The sequence below is a fragment of the Rhinopithecus roxellana genome, chromosome 8 (genome assembly GCF_007565055.1).
Source record: "Rhinopithecus roxellana isolate Shanxi Qingling chromosome 8, ASM756505v1, whole genome shotgun sequence".
Taxonomy (NCBI): domain Eukaryota; kingdom Metazoa; phylum Chordata; class Mammalia; order Primates; family Cercopithecidae; genus Rhinopithecus; species Rhinopithecus roxellana.
In genome coordinates this window covers 100,578,469-100,594,644 of record NC_044556.1, presented here as the reverse complement: position 1 = coordinate 100,594,644, position 16,176 = coordinate 100,578,469, and the positions used below count along the sequence as shown (strand labels likewise).

The following is a 16,176-nucleotide window of genomic DNA, read 5'->3' as shown; positions in this document are numbered from 1 at the left end:
ATTGGAATATAGTTGTGATTAGTAGTCTCTTTTTCTTTAATATCAGTTGTAATGGCTCCTCTTTAATTCTGATTTTGTTTGCATCTTCTCTTTTTCTTTGTTAGTCTAGCTAAAGGTTTGTCTGTTTTGTTTATCTTTTAAAAAAAACTTTGGTTTCGTTGATTACTGATTTCTAGTTTCATGTTATTGTGGTCAGGAAAGATACTTCATATGATTTCAGTGTTCTTAAATTTGTTAAGACTTGTTTTGTGGCCTAATGTGATCTACCCTGGAGAATGTTCCATATGCACTGAGAAGAATGTATATTCTGTTACTGTTGTATGGAATATTCTATAAATATCTGGCAGGGCAATTTGGTCTAAAGTGTAGTTCAAGTTCAGTGTTTCCTCATTGATTTTTTTTTTTTCTGTCTAGGGATCTAGTGTTGAAAGTGGAGTATTGAAGTCTTACTGTATTGCAGTTTATCTCTCTCTTCAAAGCTATTAATATTTGCTTTATATATTTACATTTTCTGAAGTTGGGTGCATGTATATGTAGTTTTTGTAACTTCTTGATAAATTGACCCCTTTATCATTTGTAATGACCTTCTTTGTCTCTTTGTACATGTCTATTTTGTCTGACATATGGGTAGCTACCCCTATTCTTTTGGTTTCTAGTTGCATAGAATATCTTTTTCTATCTTTTCAGTCTGTGTGTATCCTTAAGAGGTGAAGCAAGTCTTTTATAAGCAGCATATAATTAGGTCTTATTTTTTAACCCATTCAGCCAGTTGATGGCTTTGGATTGGATAATTTAATCCATTTGCATTCAAAGTAATCATTGACAGGTAAGGACTTACTATTGCCATTCTGTTAATTGTTTTGTTGTTGTTGTTGTTGTTAATCTATAATTCCTTTATTCTCTCCTCCTCTCTTGCTGTTTTCCTTTGTGGTTTGATGACTTTTTTGTAGTGGTATGCCTTGAATCTTTTATCTCTTCTGCAACTACTAAGGGTTTTTGCTTTGTAGTTACCATGAGACCTACATACATCTTACGTTAGTAGCAGGCTATTTTCAGCTGATACTGACTTAACTTTGATCACTTGCATAAATGCTATACTTTTACTCCCCTCCCCACCCACCCAATTTGGTTTTATGGACATGTACTTATATCGTGTATAGTTTGCATAGTGTATTATAGCTATAGTTATTTATTTTTAATATTTTGTCTTTTAACTTTCCTATTAGAGATATAATTGATATTTACACCACCACTACAGTATAATAGTGTTCTGAGTTTGACTGTATGCTTACTTTTACTAGTGAGTTTTATGTTTTCATATTCATTTATTTTTGTTTGAGATGCAGTCTCACTCTATCACCCAGGCCGGAGTGCAGTGGCACAATCTTGGCTCACTGCAACCTCTGCCTCCCAAGTTCAAGTGATTCTCCTGATTCGGCCTCCTGAGTAGCTGGGATTACAGGCAAGCACCACCAAAAGTACAATTTTTGTACCTTTTTTTTTTTTTTTTAGTAGAAATGAGGTTTCACCATGTTGGCCAGGTTGGTCTTGAATTCCTGGCCTTAAGTGATCCACCTGCTGGGACTCCCAAGTTGCTGGGATTACAGGTGTGAGCCCCTGTGCCTGGCCATTTTCATATTTTTTAATATTTCTAGTTGGCAACATTTTTCATCAGCTTAAAGGATCCTTTTAGTATTTTTCATAAGGCAGGTCTAGTGGTGATAAATTCCCTTACCTTTTGTCTGAGAAAGTTTTTATTTCTCCTTCGTTTTTGAAGAACAGGATCACTGAATATAGTATTTTTGGTTGACAATTTTTTTTTCTTCCTTTTCTATCAGCTTTTTGAATCTAACATTCCACTCCTTTCTGGCCTACAAGGTTTCTGTTGAAAATTTTGCCTGTAATTTATTGGAAGTTCCCTTGTTTGTAACAACTCACTTTTCCCTTGCAGCTTTCAATATTTTTTCTGTCTTTAACTTTTGACAATTTGATAATAATGTCTCTCGGTGTGTGAGTCTTTTCAGATTCCTCCTGTCAAGTTTTCATTGAACTTCCTGGATCTGGCTGGGTTTTTTTGTTTTTGTTTTTTTTTTGTTTTTTTTGCTTCATTTTGTTTCTTTTTTTTTTTTTTTTCTTTCTCTCTCTCTGTCCTTCTTTCTTTCTTTCATCATAATCAAGCTAACATAGGGGTATCTGGCTTTCTGTTTCCTTCCCCAGACTTGGGAAGTGTTCTGCCACTTTTTCTTTGAATTTTTTTTTGTCCGTTTTTTTCTTTCTTCTCCTTCTAGTAATCTGATAATGTGTGTAATTCTGCTTGGTGGTATCCTATGAGTCCCTTAGGCTGTCTTCATTCTTTTTCATTCTTTTTTCTTTTTGTTCCTCAGATTGGATGATTTCCAGTGAACTGTCTTCAAGTTTGCTAATCCTTCTGCTTGATCTAGTCTGCTGTTGGACCCTTCTATTGAATTTTTTTAGTTTGGCTATTGTGTTCTTCAGCTCAATGATTTCTGTTTGGTATTTTAAAAATATTTTTACCTCTTTGTTGACATTCTTAGTTTGTTCGTGCATCACACTGCTTACCTCAGTGAGCATCTTTATGACTCCTTTTAAATGTCCTATTAGGTAAATCACATATCTTCATTTCAGTAGGGTTGGCTTCTAATTGAGATTGTCTTTTTTTGTTGTTTTTTTTTTTTTTAGCATAATATTTCCCTATTTCTTCATTTTTCTTAAGGCACATAGAGTGCTGTCCCTTCTGTTTAGGCTCAAGGAGGTTTATTCTTTATTTGCTACATAGGCTCCTAGATACTGGCTTATTAGAAGCCAAGGCTGTGGGGAGTTGCTGGAAAGGCTGCCAAGATTTTGGCTTGAGGACCTAGAATAATGGAGTTACTGTTTACTCAGATGGTGAATATTACTAGAAGAAGTAATTCTTCATTTTTCTTAACTCTGTTTTGGTTTCTGTGTATTATATAAAAGAACCACCTTCTCTAGTCTTGTTAGACTGGTCTTATGTAGCAGGTGTTTCTTCCCAGTCAGCCTGGGCAGTATTCTGGTTCCTCAGAACTTTGTGCTTGTCCAGCTTGTCTTTGTTCTTAGTGGCCTCCAAGAAATTAGAGTCAAGTTGTACTATTGCCTTGAGAGGGGTGGTATAGAAGCCATTCCCTTGGGATATGACTAGAGGTATTGGGATGTTAGATGTATGCTTTGGTTTCTTCTTTCCTTGCAGAGAAGCTGAAAGCCAGAGTTTATCTCCCACTGATTCTGCTCTGCACCAAGGAGAGCGTCTGAGGCAGATGTCTATATTATTGATCTAACTGCTGACTTTTAACCTGGAGGAGATAGCTGCTGAATATTTATTTGCAAGTTTAAAAGTCACCTGTTTGTTCTCAGTGGTCTAGGAGACTCAGGAGCGTAGAGCTTCATCAACTCCCAGAGCTAGGTGATTTAGCAGCCTGTCCCTCCAGTGAAGGCTATGAAAGTTGGGGTTCTCGACGTGTTCAAAAACTTTTCGTGGCGAGTTTGAAGACCTGGAATTATTGCCAGAGCCTGCAGGGGAAAAGGTGCAGGAAGCCCACTCTACTTTTTGGGCCAGCAGGTCTCATGCCTCCCTAGTAGGGGGAGACTTCTGATCTGAAGCTATTACTGAAGGATATTACAGGAGGAAGGCACAGGGAGTGTTGACTTTCCTTTTCAGGAATGGGGAGGTCCCCCACCTCCTTCCACCGGGAGATTGTAGGAATTTATCTCTAGAGCACATGGAGGCAGAAGGCATGAGAAGTGCTGTCCCTTCCATTCGTGCTGGCAGAGATTTCAGGGCTGGGATTATGTCTGGAGCAAGCCAGGAAAGAAGGTGCAGAGAGTGCTCACTCTCCTGTTCAAGCAAGAAGTCTCACATGCACCTTGCAGGGGTAACCTTTTGGTCTGGAGTTCCCTGAAACAAGTCAGGGAAGAAGACACAGGGAATATCCCCTTCTCTTTCTAGTCATGGAGAGGTCCCCTTGCCTCCTTCTAATGAGAGGTTGCATAAATATCTCAGGAGCAAGCCAGGGAAGAAAGCACAGAGAGTGCTTTTCCTCCTGTTCTTGCTGGCAGAGGCCTCCAGTCTCTTTCCAAGGAGAGAACGTATGGCTAGGATTAGCACCTGAAGTAAGCCAGGGGAGAAGAAGGCACATAGAGTGCTGTCCCTTCCTTTTAGGCTTAAGGAGGTTTATTCTTTTTTTTTTTTTTTTTTTTTTTTTTTTTTTTTTTTTTTTTTTTTGAGACGGAGTCTCGCTCTGTCGCCCAGGCTGGAGTGCAGTGGCCGGATCTCAGCTCACTGCAAGCTCCGCCTCCCGGGTTCACGCCATTCTCCTGTCTCAGCCTCCCGAGTAGCTGGGACTACAGGCGCCCGCCGGGTCGCCTGGCTAGTTTTTTGTATTTTTAGTAGAGACGGGGTTTCACCATGTCAGCCAGGATGGTCTTGATCTCCTGACCTCGTGATCCGCCCGTCTCGGCCTCCCAAAGTGCTGGGATTACAGGCTTGAGCCACCGCGCCCGGCCGGAGGTTTATTCTTTATTTGCTACCTATGTTCCCGGATAATGGCTTGTTAGAGGCCAGAGCCTCAGGGAGTTGCTGGAAAAGCTGCCAAGATTTTGGCTTGAGGAACTAGAATAAACTAGTTGCTGTTTACTCAGATGGTGAGAATTACTAGAAGGAGGGAGTACAGTTTTTGATATGTTAATTTTGAGGTACCTAGAATGCCCTATCCAGGAAGAGATAATCAAGGAAGCACATGGGTATACAGGCCAGAAGCTCAAGGGAGGTGTCCAGGCTGAGAACTTGCAGTCCCCAAATGTGCCATGCTGTTTTAAGGTTCTTTGTTTATGCACATCCTGCCCCGCTGCCTATAAATCTCCCTCAAACACTTCTAGTCATACCCATGTTACATATTACCAAAAGTCAGAGTTGATCACCCTCTCCTCTATGTTGCCAATCTCTACCTATTTTTGCCTTCTTCTCTGTAATATAGATATTGTTTACTTAACCATATTAATTAGGTGTCTACTATGTATTATACCACTGTTCTAAGCACTAAGGATAAGATAATGCAAAATTCTGATCCTTATGATGGTAGGAGGTGCAGACAATAAATAAGCAGACAACATTCAGGTAGTGATAAGTGCCATAAAAGAATGTAAAACAGTACGTTGGGATAGAGGTTGCATACTGAGCACTACTTTAGCAAGCCTGGCCAGTAATGGTCTCTCTGCTGAGGTGTGATATGTGAGAGAGACTTGAATAAGGTGAAAGAGTGAGCCGTCATAAGATCTGGAGGAACAATAATACAGGCAGAGAGGACAGCAAATATAAAGACCTTGAGGCCAGGCATTGTGGCTCACACCTATAATCTCAACACTTTGGGAGTCTGAGGTGGGTGGATGGCTTGAGCCCAGGAATTCCAGCCCAACCTGGGAAACATAGTGATACCTCGTCTCTACTTAAAAAAAAAAAAATTAGCCAGGCATGGTGGTACATCTGTGGTCCCAGCTGCTTGGAAGGTTGAGGTATGAAGATCGCTTGAGCCCAGAAGTTTGAGGCTGCAGTGAGCCAAGTTTGTGCCACTGCACTCCAGCCTGAGTGACAGAGCATGACACTATCTCAAAAAAGAAAAAAAAAAGATAAAGACCAGCTGGGCACAGTGGCTCACACTTGTAATCCCAGCACTTTGGGAGGCCAAGGCGGGCAGCTCACCTGAGGTCGGGAGTTCAAAACCAGCCTGGCCAGTGTGGCGAAACCCTGTCTCTACTAAAAATACAAAAATTAGCCAGGCGCAGTGGTGGGCGCCTGTAATTCCAGCTACTTGGGAGGCTGAGGCAGGAGAATTTCTTGAACCCAAGAGGCAGAGGTTACAGTGAGCCGAGATCACACCATTGCACTCCAGCCTGGGTGACAGAGTGAGACCCTGTCTCAAAAAATAAAAATAATAAAGACCTTGAGACACAGGGAGCCTGGTGTGTTCCCTCCCAGCAAGGCCAGTGTGGCCAGAGGAGCATAATAGAGGTCAGAGAGGTAGGCCAGAGGCCAGGTTATAGAGGGCCTTGTGGAGCTTGCTGCAGAGTTTATGAACTCTAAGGGTGATGGAAGCCACAGGAAGGTTTTGAGGAGGGATTGATATGATCTGATTTGTTTTAAATAGATAACCGTAGTTGCTATATGGAAATAAAAGTAGAAGCAGGGAGACTATTGCAATAGTGTAGGCAAGAGGTAGGTGGTGAAAAATGGAAAATGAATTGTTTGATGGGGTACAAGAAAAGGGAGGAAAGAGAATAAAACCTAGATTTTGGCATGGGCAATCTGCAAGTCCTATTGAATTACTGTCTTCCTGTAATGTGTAGAATAGGAAAATCCAGAGTTTTTACCATGGTTAAAATGTCCTGCATGATCTGTCCCTTGTTTACCTCCATCCTCGTTCTCTACCACCCTCCCCCTTCTACATTAAACATCAGCTCAACTGGTGTTTTTTACTTCACATAACTGTCCAGGCTTTTTATGGCCTTATCCAAATGCACACTTCCTCCATCCTAAAATATACCGCCTTAGAGGCCTCCATCCGCCAGCCCCACTATTACAATTCTCTGGATTTTCTTTGTAGCACTGACTACAACTTGTACAAAACATACAAATATTTAACTTGTTTCCTTCAATAGATTTTTTAGTTGCAGAGGGAGAGGGGAGTTCTTTTTCTGTCCATTTTTTTCACCCAGAGCCTAACCAGTGCCTGACACATAGTGGATGCTCAGTTCTCATTCGTTGAATAAATGGGTGCATGAGAGAACTGTCATTAATAAGATAACATCAGGAGGCTGGAAGACATTAAAGTAGTTCTAAATGCTTTCTCTGTCACCCAGGCTGGAGTGCAATGGCATGATCTAGCTCACTGCAGTCATTTTAAATTCTGAACCATATAGGTGCCACTAGGATAGGAAGTATTCCTTCTTTTTTTATTTATTTATTTATTTTTTGAGACGGAGTCTCGCTCTGTCGCCCAGGCTGGAGTGCAGTGGCCGGATCTCGGCTCACGGCAAGCTCCGCCTCCCGGGTTCACGCCATTCTCCTGCCTCAGCCTCCCGAGTAGCTGGGACTACAGGTGCCCACCACCTCGCCCAGCTAGTTTTTGTATTTTTAGTAGAGATGGGGTTTCACCGTGTTAGCCAGGATGGTCTCGATCTCCTGACCTCGTGATCCGCGCGTCTCGGCCTCCCAAAGTGCTGGGATTACAGGCTTGGGCCACCGCGCCTGGCTGAAAGTATTCCTTCTTATTCACCACCATGTCACTGATGTCCAACACAGTGACACTTTGAGAACATCCCGTAACTATAATATCAGTATACTAACTTTAATTTATTCTTTCTTTCAAGGTTAATCTGAAGCGACCTTGTCCTTTCTGGGCAGAAGATGGCCACTGTTCGATAAAAGACTGTCATGTGGAGCCCTGTCCAGAGGTATAATAAATAAAACAGCAGGGCAAAGCCAATTTTCTCTTGGACTTTTAGAAAAGCATAACCTCTGTTTTATTTCAGGCTAATGTCAATGGATTTGGACATGTCAGCAAATTCACATGCTCTCAGCTTTCTCCTTTAGAACCAGATTATTGAAGATTCTATACTTGACACCGAAATGGGTTTGGAGACACTTGTATCCAGTGATACTGGTGATCGAATGTGGAAATATAGTCTTATTCTAAAATGGAAGGAAAATCAGAGGCCTGTTCTAGGATTGGATCTGCAGTTGTCTTTTGTTTCATGCTTTATTGAATCAACATCTTGTTTCATAGGAAAAAAACAAAATAAAAATAAGCTACTGGACCCTATTTCAAATTTATAATGATTTAATTGGGAAAATTTCAGGCTTGGAATTAGATTTTCACTTGGCCTTGTTACATTTACATTTTTTTAAAAAACCTATACTTAATACCAAGAGAATGCTACATGTTAGACTTTGATTTTTGTTATCTAACAATTAATTATATTCCTCTCCTTCAACAGTAATTAGCTGAAGCTTTGTATTCCTTTCACTTTCTGCTTTTCTTACCTAGTCAGTCTAGTTTGTTGTCCTTAAAAATCTGTACCAATGTCCTTCCTAAAGGGAATATTCTTTAAAAATTTATAATATTCAGTTTCCTTTAAGAACAAAATATGTATTAAGTATTTTGTTTAAAGTTCTGTTTGATAAACCAGTTGTAATAATTCAGATACATTTATTAAAGCCTAACACTAATTATTGGCCTTGTGAAAAAGAATGTTCCAGCTACATACATTTCTCCCATTGGTAAACCCTAGATTAGATTGGTAAACTCTAGGTTAATCATGTGGGCCAAAAAAAACCTTCTAGTAATCCAAAATTGCCTACACTTTATTAGAGCAGAAGTTAAAATTGCACATAATACATTGCAAATAATTTTGAACTTTTAAAACTTTCTTTTCTATGGTAACAAAGTTTGTGGAAGAAGTGATCATCAGTGTTTTTAACCTAAATTATATAGACTATAAAAAATACTGCAATAAGAGTTATTAGAGCTGCTTTTGGCTTTCTGACTTTGTGTATGTCATTCAGTTTTCTATACTTTGATTTATAAGTCTGTATATTGGGATAACACTTTTACCTTATGAGAGAGTGTGAAAACAGAATTTGAGCGAATGTACATTTGCCCCTCATAGAATAAAATACTTGATGAATTAGAGCAATGCATTGACAATTTGTGAAGAAATTCCAAAAACAAAGATCACTTTTTAAATTTTTGTTTTTCTTGTTTTTTTAAGAGTAAAATTCCAGTTGGAATAAAAGCTGGGCATTCTAATAAGGTAAGTTCCTCCTCTTCCTTGAGCGTTTCTGCTTTACATTGTGAAACTTACCATTTACTGACTGACAGTGGCTGTAATAAAGAACCATATTATGGTTAGTTGGGAATGGAGACATTTTGCCTCAGAATTCCAAATCCCTAACTCTTGCATCAAGCAGATAGGTTGTACATTCCTAGATTCTTTTGAAATTACTTCAGTACTGTTTTTGGAATCTCTGGAACAACTATTAAATGTAACTATAGTGTCAGATCCCCTAGTCAGCAGGTGTTTTATCACATAGCTATTTTTAGTCTTCTGTTTCAACTTGTCAGCCTGGCAGGTTCAAAATTATATTGTATAGAGTAAATAATTATCAAGATATTTTGAGCAGAGTACTTTCAGATGGTATTAAGATATTCATTTTTAATGATTGTTCTTGTCCTCTTATGAGAGTAGTATAATTTATTTTGCCATTTATATGTTTTTGGGTAACTGTTTATTTCCTGTTTTTCACTACTGCACATACCTAATAAAGATCATCATATCCTCTCTGTCTCCTCCTTGTGCCTCCTTTGCATTTTCTTCTTGCTCTCTCTCCCGTGTAATCTTTTGTTTTTACTTTATTGTATTTGTTTTTGCTTCAGATGTGAAATAAATAAAACCATATAAAAGCAGTTGAAACCCCCTCAGCTCTTTCCCAGTTCATTCTACTTCCTCCCTCCCCAGAACTAACCATTTTTCTGAAGGATCCTTCTGTGATTTTATATTCCTATTGCAGGTGTATCTACGAGTAATATATTTTACACTTTTATTGCATGTGTATTCACAAGTAATATGTAATTTATTGTGTGTAAATTATTTTATTTAAATATTTTTGTATTTCTTTAGGTTACAAACACTTTTTTTCAGTTTGTGTTTTTACTCATGCTTTTGAAATTTTCTCTGTTGGTATATGTGGATTTTGTTCATCATCTTAATAGCTGTAGTCAGTTGTATGACTATAACACATATTAACCATTCCTCTAGTGATGGACGTTTCAGTTGTTCCCAGTTTTTGGCTATTTCAAACGGTAATGCATTAGCATTTTTGTCCTTTGTCTTGTGCACACGTGTAAGAGTTTCTCTAGGTCTACATGTAAAGGCTGGATTGCTGAACCACAAGATGTGCCTATCTCAACATTACAAATAATACCAAATAATTTTCCAAGGCAGTTGTACCTTTTTAAAAAAATGGTTGCCTTGGGATATGGTCTCACTAGTGGGAGTGCAGGTTCAAAGTTTAAGCATTTTGCAAACATGTGTGTGTATATATATGTGTATATATGTGTGTGTGTATATATATAACTTTTATATATAAAAACCCTCTTGGGAACTAAATTTGACCATATATATATATATGGATGTATACATATGTACACACATATATGGATGTATACATATGTACACACATATATGGATGTATACATACACACACACACACATATATATGGTCAAATTTACTTCCCAAGAGGGTTGTTTTTTCAGTTGACGTCATCACCAACACATCAGTGCTAATTGTTAACTTTTATTTTTAAATTTTTATTTGTTTTTTTGAGACAGAGTCTTGCTCTGTCATGCAGGCTGGAGTGCAGTGGTGTGATCTCAGCTCACTTCAACTTCCACCTCCCAGGTTCTAGCAATTCTCCTGCCTCAGCCTCTCCCGAGTAGCTGGGATTACAGGTGTGTGACACCACACCTGGATAATTTTTGTATTTTTAGTAGAGACGGGGTTTTACCATGTTGACCAGGCTGGTCTTGAACTCTTGACCTCAAGTGATCCGCCCGCCTCAGCCTCCCGAAGTGCTGATTACAGATGTGAACCACCGCGCCCAGCCTAATTGTTAAATTTTAATATGTTGTTGACGGAAATAATATTTAGGTGGTGGAAATTTCTGCCTCATTTTCATTTGTATTTCTTACATATGATAGGGATTTTTATAATGGAATGTATCTATATTTAGTGTATATCATTGTTGACAGATTGATTATTCTGCCAATAGAAACTGAAATAAAGAATAAGGTAATAATTATTACTAAACTTATGAACTTCTTTGCAGTACTTGAAAATGGCAAACAATACCAAAGAATTAGAAGATTGTGAGCAAGCTAATAAACTGGGAGCAATTAACAGCACATTAAGGCAAGTTTTATTTTGGTAGTAATAAGAAAATATTCTCTTATTGATATCAAGAATCAATTTTTTTATGATTTTGGTAAAAACTTTTTGTACCCGTTAAAGTTTTAACTAATATATTTTTTAAAGGAAGAAAAAGTTTTTCTTTATCCTAAATTTCATAATAGCTTTGCCTCTTCTTGGCTGATTTATCCCTAAATTTCTAGAATGTATCATCCATAGTAAATCTTTTAAAAAGTAGAAATTTACAAGATTGTTTAGCTAACAGGGTTTATGGATCCATTTTTCCTGATTACTATGGAAGAAGGGGCTTGAACTCCTAAGTCTTTTATAAATAGTAATTCAGTCTGCATGTTACCTTTTGAATGATAAAAGTTATTAGCCTAACTGTTAAATTTCATAGATTTTTTTCTGTTAACTTTTCCTTATTTGTTCTAAATAGAAACCAGCATAAATAATATATAAGTGGCCTCAAATTGTGCAGTGTAAAATGACTAGACATAATCAGTAGTTGGGAATGGGATATTTCAGAAATTCCTTGACGTTCCCATTTGATTAGATTTGTATTTATGAGCTGGGTACGGTGGCTCACGTCTGTAATCCCAGCACTTTGGGAGGCTGAAGTGGTCAGATCACCTGAGATCAGGAGTTTAAGACTAGCCTGGCCAACATGGTGAAACCCTGTCTCTACTAAAAATACAAAAATTAGCTGGGCGTGGTGGCAGGTGCCTGTAATCTCAGCTACCTGGGAGGCTGAGACGGGAGAACTGCTTGAACCTGGGAGGCGGAGGTTGCAGTGAGCTGAGATCGCACCATTGCACTCTAGCCTGGGTAACGAGCAAGACTTTGTCTCAAAAAACAAAAAAGATTTGTATATATGTACTATAATTGCTAATGACTCAGTATAAATTAGCAATTTTATTTATTGAAAACAAAATTTAATATAGGAAAATAAAAGATAATAAACACCCACATATATATCCTCCACTTCAAATATATAATCCTCCATTCCAAGTAAATAAATATTAACATTTTTTGCCGTATGTTTTAAGGAAGAAGACATATCACATAAATTTTAAATCCCTTATGCTGTATTCCCTAATCCAGTAGAGGTAACTACTATCATGAATTTGGTGGTGTATATCCAGTCCATTTTTGTTTTTATCATATATTTATATGTATACATAAGATAGTTTTATTTTGTGTATATGGTTTTATTTTTCCTTTATATAAATGATATCCTATATTTAACGTTCTGCAATTTTTTTCATTATACATTTTGCTTTCTAGATCTGAGAATGTTGAAACACAGACTTATATTAACTGATGATTTTCATCATATAAATATGTCATATTTTACTTAGCTATTCTCCTATTGACGATTGTTTAGCTATTTCCAATTATTTACTTTTACAAACATGCCACCTTGAGCATTCCTGAATTTTTTTTCACATTAGAAGTAAAATTGTTGAATCTTAGGATTGCCTTTTTTGTACCCATTCTTGATATTGCCTGATGACATTCCATAGTACTTGGTGTGAATGTTTACTGACTCCAGTGCTGACAGCTTGTATCATTCTCTTCATCCTTACCAAAAGTAATGTTTGATGAGTGTGAAATAGCACCTTAGTTTTGTTTAATTTATACTTCGTAATTATAGTGGATTTGAGCATTTTTTATTTATTGGACATCTGAGTTTCTTCTTCATTCAACAAATGAATGTCTACAATGTGCCAAGCGCTGTTCTAGGGTACTAGGAATACAGTAATGCAACTGATAAAATTTCCGCCCTCGTGTAGCTTGATCCTTGTCAGAGGAAATAACAGGATAAACAAGTAAAATATATGAGAAATAAGTAAAATGATTATGAATGTTAGGGAAGACAGGCAGGGAAGAATAAAGAGGGCTAGGAGTGAGTGGCACTGTTTTAAATTGGGTGGTCAGAGAAGACCTAAGTGATAATACGACACTTGAACAAATTGCTGAAGAAGGTGAAGGCATGAGTCATACTATGGTTGGCTGGGGTATGAGCATTCCAGGTATATATAAATGTTAGTTGAAAACCCCCATGGCAGGATCATGCCTAGACTTAAACACAGTAAAACAACGTAACTGGAGCACAGTGATCAAGGGCAAAGTAGCAGAAGACAAGGTCAAAAGATGCTGGGGATAGGGCAGGAGGTGGGGTGGGGAGAGATCTTGTAGAGCCTTGAAAGCAATTATAATGAGTATTGCTTTTAGAGTGGGTAGAATAAAAGTCACTGAGAGGTTTTGAACAGAGGAGTTAAGGGCATGTGTTGAGGGAGCCTGATACGTTGCAGAAACCTTATTATATGATTATTGTAGTAATCCAAATAAGACATTATGGTGATTTAGACCAGGGTGATAGCAGTGGAAATGATGAGAAGCGGTCAGGTTCTGGATGTATTTTGAAGATAAAGCTAACAGGATTTGCTGCAGTATTAGATATGTGATATTGAGAAGATATGAACTTTTGGATGACTACAAGATTTGAAATTATAAAAATGGAGTTGCCATTTACTGACCTGTCGACAGCTGCAGGAGGAACAAGTCTGATACAAAGTTATAGTCAAATTTGGATTTGTTAAGTTTGAGCTGCCTGTGAGACATCCCCTTGGAGATTTCATGTAGGCAGTTGGGTATTCAAGTCTGAATTAGGGGAGAGGTCTGGAAGTCAGTCAATGAATAGATGGTATTTAGCAGCCATAACCTGAGTGAGGTCACCAAGGAGAGAGTGTAAATAAAGGAATGATCTAGGGATTAGGCTTAAGTCATTACAAAATTTTGGGGTAAATTGCCAGTTTATATTCATTGTCATTTTTTTCTCTATTGGGTTGGATTTTTAAATTATTACTGATTTGTAAGCATTCTTTATATAATGTGATAATTCTTTGTTGGCTCTATTGGTTGTTAGGACTTGTCTTTTAATTTTGCTTGTAGTTTTCTGTTGTTGAACAGAAAATTTTGAAACTTAAATTTTTTAAGTATAATACACATGCAGTAGGGTGGAAAATTATTAAGTGTAAAGGTCAATTTAACTTTACAAAGTGAACCCAACTCTATAGCCACCATCCATGTACACTTGCTGCCTGGATTACCATGTGGACTTTTCCTAGTCATTATCACCTTCCAAAGTTAACCATGATTTTGAGATACTGACAGAGATTGGTTTTAACTGTTTATAAATAGAATGATATAGAATATATTCTTTTGTACCTGGCTTCTTTTTGTTAACATGTGTCTGAGATTCATTCATGTTTTTGGGCATAGCAATGTTTAATTCTTTTTTATTGGCACATAATATTCTATAGTAAGAATGTGCCATGTTTTTTCTGCTCTTGATAGCTTATACTTTGGGGCCATTTCAAAAATATTTTGGTGGATAGAGTTGGACATGGTGACTCATGCCTGTAATCTCAGTATTTTGGGAGGCCAAGGCAGGAGGATTGTGTGAAGCCAGGAGTTCAAGATCAGCCTGGGCAACAAGTGAGATCCTGTCTCTCCAAAAAATTAAAAAAAAAAAAAAAAAAATAGCCAGGTGCAGTGGCGTGGGCCTATAGTCCCAGCTACTTGAGAGGCTGAAGCAGGAGGATCACTTGAGGTCATGAGTTTGAGACTGCAATGAGCTATGATTGTGCCACTGTACTCCCCAGCCCGAGTGACAAAGTGAGATACTATGTGTAAAAAAATAAAAAATAAATGTGGTGCATACATGTGTACATTTTTATGGAGAATACACCTAGGAATGAGATTAGGTACTGCCAAATTGTTTTCTAAAATTGCTACCAGATTATATTGCTACTAGCAGTGTATCAGTTATTTTTTCTACAGCTTCTCCAGCGATTGGTACTATGATTTTTTAAACAGCTTTACTTTGAGGTATAATGAAATATGACACACTGCATATAAAGTATACAGTTTGATGTTTTGACATGTGTCCACCCATATAACATCATCACGATTAAGATACCATAGGCCAGGTTTGGTGGCTCATGCCTGTAATCCCAGCACTTTGGGAGGCTGAGGCAGGGGATCACGTGAGGCCAGGAGTTTCAGACCAACCTGGCCAACATGGTGAAAATACTACTTAAATACTACTAAAAATAAAAAAATTAGCCAGGCATAGTGGCGGACGCCTGTAATCCCAGCTACTAGGAGGGTGAGGCAGGAGAATCACCTGAACCCAGGAAGTGGAGGTTGCAGTGAGCCAAGATCGTGTCACTACACCCAAGCCTGGGTGACAGAGCAAAACTGTTTCTCAGATAAATAAGTAAGTAAGTAAGTAAATAAATAGATAAATAAAAAATATATTGACTGGGCACGGTGACTCACGCCTGTAATCCCAGAACTTTGGGAGGCCAAGACAAGCAGATCACTTGAGCCCAGGAATTTGAGACCAGCCTGGGCAACATAGCGAGACCCTGTCTGTACAAATAAATAAATAAATAAATTAGCTGGATGTGTTGGCGTATGTCTGTAGTTTGAGCTACTTGGGAGGCTGAAGGTGGGAGGATCACTTCATCCCAGAAGGTCAAGGCTACATTGAGTTATGATGTCACTGCACTCCAGCCTGGGTGCAGTGAGACCTTGTCTCAAAAAAAAAAAAAAAAAAAAAATTTATCACTCCCAGAAAGTTTCTCATTCCCTATTCCATCTTTTGTGCTCCTCATTCCCCAGTTTGAAGACTACTACTTTAACCTCAGGACACTATCTTGAAAGGATAAGCCTGAGAAATTCTCATGCAAATAGTGTTGCATCCATCTTCAAACTGACTTTTGGAAAAGTTCAACTAGATAACCTCTAAGGTCCCTTCTAATTCATTTATAAAACTGAGTCAGCTTTATTAGCATTGAATGCACATTCAATGTTTTTTCTGGCTTAGGCATGGCTTTATTTTGGTTTTAGGCAGGGGTTAGGTGAAAGAATCAGCAAAGCCTCCTCAAATGAGGATGCTCAAAGAAGAAAGTTCCTGAAAGTCAGTCATATCGTTAACAAGAAAATAGGAATTTATATCACTATGATTTGTTCTTCACTATTTTCAACGTAAGATCTATCTTATTAAACACAAGTTTGGTTACATCATTTTAGCTATAATTAGGCATTATTTTTTATGGCATCGTGTATTTCAATTGAGTCAACTATGATACAATATTTTTGTT

The 16,176-nt window shown here is 37.9% G+C and overlaps 1 protein-coding gene across 2 annotated transcripts in view; it reads left to right on the top strand.

Annotated features, from left to right (window-relative positions):
* Positions 1 to 16,176, top strand: part of ERO1B (endoplasmic reticulum oxidoreductase 1 beta) — a 67,725-nt gene that overhangs the window by 23,121 nt on the left and 28,428 nt on the right. For both annotated transcript variants that reach the window (XM_010384668.2, XM_010384670.2), the window contains exons 3-5: positions 7,402 to 7,485; positions 8,803 to 8,844; positions 10,920 to 11,002. In XM_010384668.2, coding sequence (XP_010382970.1) covers positions 7,402 to 7,485; positions 8,803 to 8,844; positions 10,920 to 11,002 — 209 coding nt within the window. The remainder of the gene's footprint in view (positions 1 to 7,401; positions 7,486 to 8,802; positions 8,845 to 10,919; positions 11,003 to 16,176) is intronic.